General features: G+C 33.0%; 1 protein-coding gene across 1 annotated transcript; it reads left to right on the top strand.

The window, feature by feature from the left end:
* The first annotated feature begins 3,118 nt into the window (after positions 1-3,118).
* On the top strand, positions 3,119-3,702 carry LOC111911391 (uncharacterized). The gene is made up of 2 exons (XM_023907174.3): positions 3,119-3,467; positions 3,586-3,702. Exons 1-2 carry the CDS (start codon positions 3,149-3,151, stop codon positions 3,600-3,602), a joined length of 336 nt encoding a protein of 111 aa, XP_023762942.1. The 5' UTR covers positions 3,119-3,148; the 3' UTR covers positions 3,603-3,702.
* The last annotated feature ends 524 nt before the right edge of the window (positions 3,703-4,226 follow it).

Genomic DNA, 4,226 nt, shown 5'->3' with positions numbered 1-4,226 from the left:
AACAAAAAAATGCATGTTTTAACAAGTTAAACATTGCAAAAATTTAAGATACATAAAAGCACCTTGTCAACAACTATTTCAACAACACAAGTGTACAATTTCATGATATAAGCAAGAATATATATATGATTTCACTGTAATATCAAACACAAATGTGGATATTTCATGATAACAGCAACATAACTAATGCATATTAAAAATCCAACATCAACATTCGATCATATGACATTAAAATTGAACATATTACATCAAAATTTCATTATATTCCTTAAACACAATCAAGCCTACCATCAAAATTGAACATATAGCTTCAAATTTTCATCAACGTTCGATCATATGACATCAAAATTAAACATATAACTTCAAAATTTCATCAACATTGGATCATATGACATAAAAATTGAACATCAAAATCAAGCTTAACGTTAAAAATAGCTTTTGATTGAACAAAGCTATTTAAATCATTATTTCAAGAAAAGCTATGAACAAGTGAACAGAGAGTTATCCTCAACCTTTGCACTTGGACTCATTGTAGCCATTCCTCAAGAAACGGGAACAAACACAAAACACACAAACACAAAACACAAGTACATATTGGAAGAAGCAATATAAGGGGTATTCAATCAAATCGGTATAACAAACACCCTCAATCTATTATCTGTAAAGATCGACACAAACAAGGAGATGGGGCGACGCAAGAGAAAGAAGATGAGGCGGAAGCATACCTGTTGCAGTCGGAGGAGATGGATGAGATGGAGAATCTGTCGATGACGGCGCCGGAGATAAAATCGGTCGACGATTGAGGCCGGAGATGTATCGACCCACAGACAAGTTGTCGATGCGAGATTGGTCGACAATGCTGTCGATGATGGCGCCGGAGATTGGTCGACAATGCTGTCGATGATTGCGCCGGAGATTGGTCGACAATGCTGTCGATGATGGCGCCGGACAACAGCGAAGCGAAGTGAAGACAGAAGAGAAGAGGAGGCGGTAGATTAATCTAGGGCAAAATAGGAAGAGTCCCGTGTTTTTTATTTTTCAGACTTGTTTTGATATCTGAAAAAATAAGAGGCATTTTTTAGTTTAAGAGGTAAAAATTAATACTCAAACAAACAATCTGAATCTGAAATTTTAAGACATTACCTCTTAATTTTGCAATTAAGAGGTAAACAAACGGGGCCTTAGCCGACTTATCAGATCCTATGACTTTATGGGATTATTTTATTCATAGATTCATCGACACCATCTATCTAGAAGACACCAATTTACACTGCATCAGCGAGTTCCCTTCTGCTGTGCAAACTATCATCAGAAATTATAAAATACGATTTGCAAAACAGGAAAGAGGATTATTCATTAAAATGCATTCTAGCTATCCAATTTTTGATGAAGACTCTCAACTAATTGTCCCAAGTATTACTTTCGCAAACATGGGAATAAGCAACGGCTCAAAACCAACAAAAGATGATCTACCACGAGAATCACCAACACATGATCATCTAATCTTTGCACTTGCCGGTGTCTATTTAGCATCATCACGCATAGGCAACGGTAAAGATCAAAAGTCAAGAATCAGAGTGAATTACGCCAGTAAAACTTTCATTATCTATTCGTTAACAGACAGTGAAATCACTCTGGAAGCAATGAAAGCAATTGAAACCTTCGAACAACCTTTCGAAAAGTTTTCTCATCAATTAGCTGAATTACCTACTGATATCAAAAAACAACTTTGTAAACATATTATGCATGCACCAAGACACAATTGCAGTCACTGTTCAGAAAACATAGAAGAAACACCGTTCATGGAAGATTAACGATGAAAGAAAACATTATTAAAAAATATGTCTTTTTGGAGGTAGAAGGAATGAGAATGACGTAAGAAATCATTATTAAAGAAAACACATCATTGAAGATAACGAGGAATGACGTAAGCAATGACGATAAAAGTCATTATTGAAGACACATGTCCTTTCAATGTGGAAGGGATTATTATATTTATTTATAAAAGTGTCGGTAGGATATTTTATCAAATGTAAAGTGTCGGTAGAATAATTATTAATTGTTGCAACCCTCTTTAGGGTGATGGAGCAAAAACAAAGAGATAATATTGGCCATGGGTGTCCTGCGTAAAAGTGGGAGAATGGAAATATTTCTGTTACTTAAACGGTTCCATATTCATTTTCTAAGGTTTTTATATGTTTTTGCTCATACAACGGTTTTAAAAGACTAAAGTAAAAGTGAGAAGAAAAGAAGGATCATCCAAAAAAATAATAGATGGCATGAAAAAGAAGTTTGATGTTAATGCTTTGGCCATTGAGTACATCTGTACATAAAATAATTATCTGTTATTTTTAGTTTATATATTACACTATTGACCCAGAAAGAAGAATAGTGAACGTAAGTGAATGGTAGGTAGATTCCGATCCGTATGTGATGATTCAATCGACTGTATAGTGTCGACTTAACACAATACACGTTGTTTGCCCAAAATTGTTATTGATAAAGGAGATATCTATCTTTGGACTTGGTATGAACTTATGATAGTTCAAAATAAGCAATCATTTCAATGGGGGCACCAAATAAAGTTTAAGTGGGTTTAGTGGACTTGTTATACGATTTTGATCTAAAGTTTCTAAAGTTTTAGTGTTCAGGTTTCGTTCTTGTATCTTATTCAAAAGTTATTATTTCATAAATTGAAAACAACAAGGTTTAAAAAAGCATATATATTAGTAAACATTTTTATTTTGTTGAAGATAAAACATATAAAATTGAGTATATTAACCTTACATAACTTCACATAGGAAGATAAAGGGTTAGGATTTAACCTTCATATATCTGAAATATTGTTAATGTTACACGATTGACACCTTCCACATGACCTTGGACTCGTTAACGTGAGTAGCAATTATCATTTACATAAATTTTATCAATTACATGACATAAATCATTACAAAAATAAAAAATTCAAGTATTGTTAATTATACCTTTTCTAAAATGTATCTGATTAATCTTAAAAAATGTGTGGTTCTCCTCTATTGCTAGCTACCCACTACCCATGGCACATGTGTGTGTATATATAAGTATATATATATCAACTAAAATCAAAACACAAAGTCACCAAAACAAAACCTACAATACACAAAAGAAGATGGGTGGTGGTGTTGCTAACATAATGCTAGTCATGATGGTGGTGTTGGTCATATCAGAGCTGAATCCGGCCACCGGAGCAGGGCCTAGTGCCACCGAATGCCGAGAGGAGAGGCGGCTGGCAATCAATGCTTGCAAGTCGTTGTTGCATGGAGGACTTCCAAGCCCAGAGTGTTGTCAACGTGCAAGGGTTAGCCACGCAGAGTGCATATGTCCAGATGTCACGCCTGCATTACTTGCAATCATTGGGAACGTTAATCGAGCCATTAGGCTAATTGAAAGTTGTCATCGAAGAGTTCCTCATCATTTCAAATGCGGGTGTAAGTGCTACGTTTTGTTTTTCTTTATGAAGAAAAATTGATTTTTTTTCTTAATTATTAATTATTATGAGTTTTAACTTAGAGGTTATGTTTATGTGTTTTATTTGTTTTTGTGCAGGTGTGACTACTCCATGAACCATGAAAACTCTCTTTAGTTACTTAATTATGAGATGTAACGTGTTTAAAGAGTGCATACCAGCTTTTTCTATATAAGGAAATATTTGAAATCTCTTAAGCTTGACTTGTTTTTCTTCATATCTTATATTCTTATTGTTGCTTGATACACCGTTTCAGCTAAAATGAAAATACCGGTGTCAAAATAAGAATTTCACTGTTGTTATTCAAAAAAGAACACCAACTAATAAAAGGTTTACCGATGCTTAAAGTTTTTTAAAGGAGTTAATAATATAAAACTTAACCCATAACGTGTTTTTATTATTATTATTAGATAGGTTTTTAGTCAATATTATCAAACCGATTCAATATAATTAATTTTTTTATAACCTTTTATTTTATCTGGTAATTATATTTAACCTTCAAACTTTTATTATATTTCTTTAGCTAATTAATTTGTTTCATTTTAATCTCCACTATCAAATATTAAATTCGTAAAAATCATAATATTTTTGTTTTTCTATAATTATGTACGTAATAAATTTATTAATTTTTCTATTTCGAAACAAAACACCCCGGCATAATTCTTTTAAGATAAAACTACACAATAGATGTCGGTCGTTTGCCAAAACTGAGGACAACTAT

Source organism: Lactuca sativa, chromosome 6 (assembly GCF_002870075.4).
Source record: "Lactuca sativa cultivar Salinas chromosome 6, Lsat_Salinas_v11, whole genome shotgun sequence".
Lineage (NCBI taxonomy): Eukaryota > Viridiplantae > Streptophyta > Magnoliopsida > Asterales > Asteraceae > Lactuca > Lactuca sativa.
The sequence above is the reverse complement of the archived record's forward strand: the minus strand, read 5'-3'. Positions and strand labels throughout refer to the sequence as shown.

What these genes read in the sequence shown, in the direction of transcription:
- LOC111911391 (XM_023907174.3), top strand. Translation starts at nt 3,149, where the DNA reads ATGGGTGGTGGTGTTGCTAACATAATGCTAGTCATGATGGTGGTGTTG.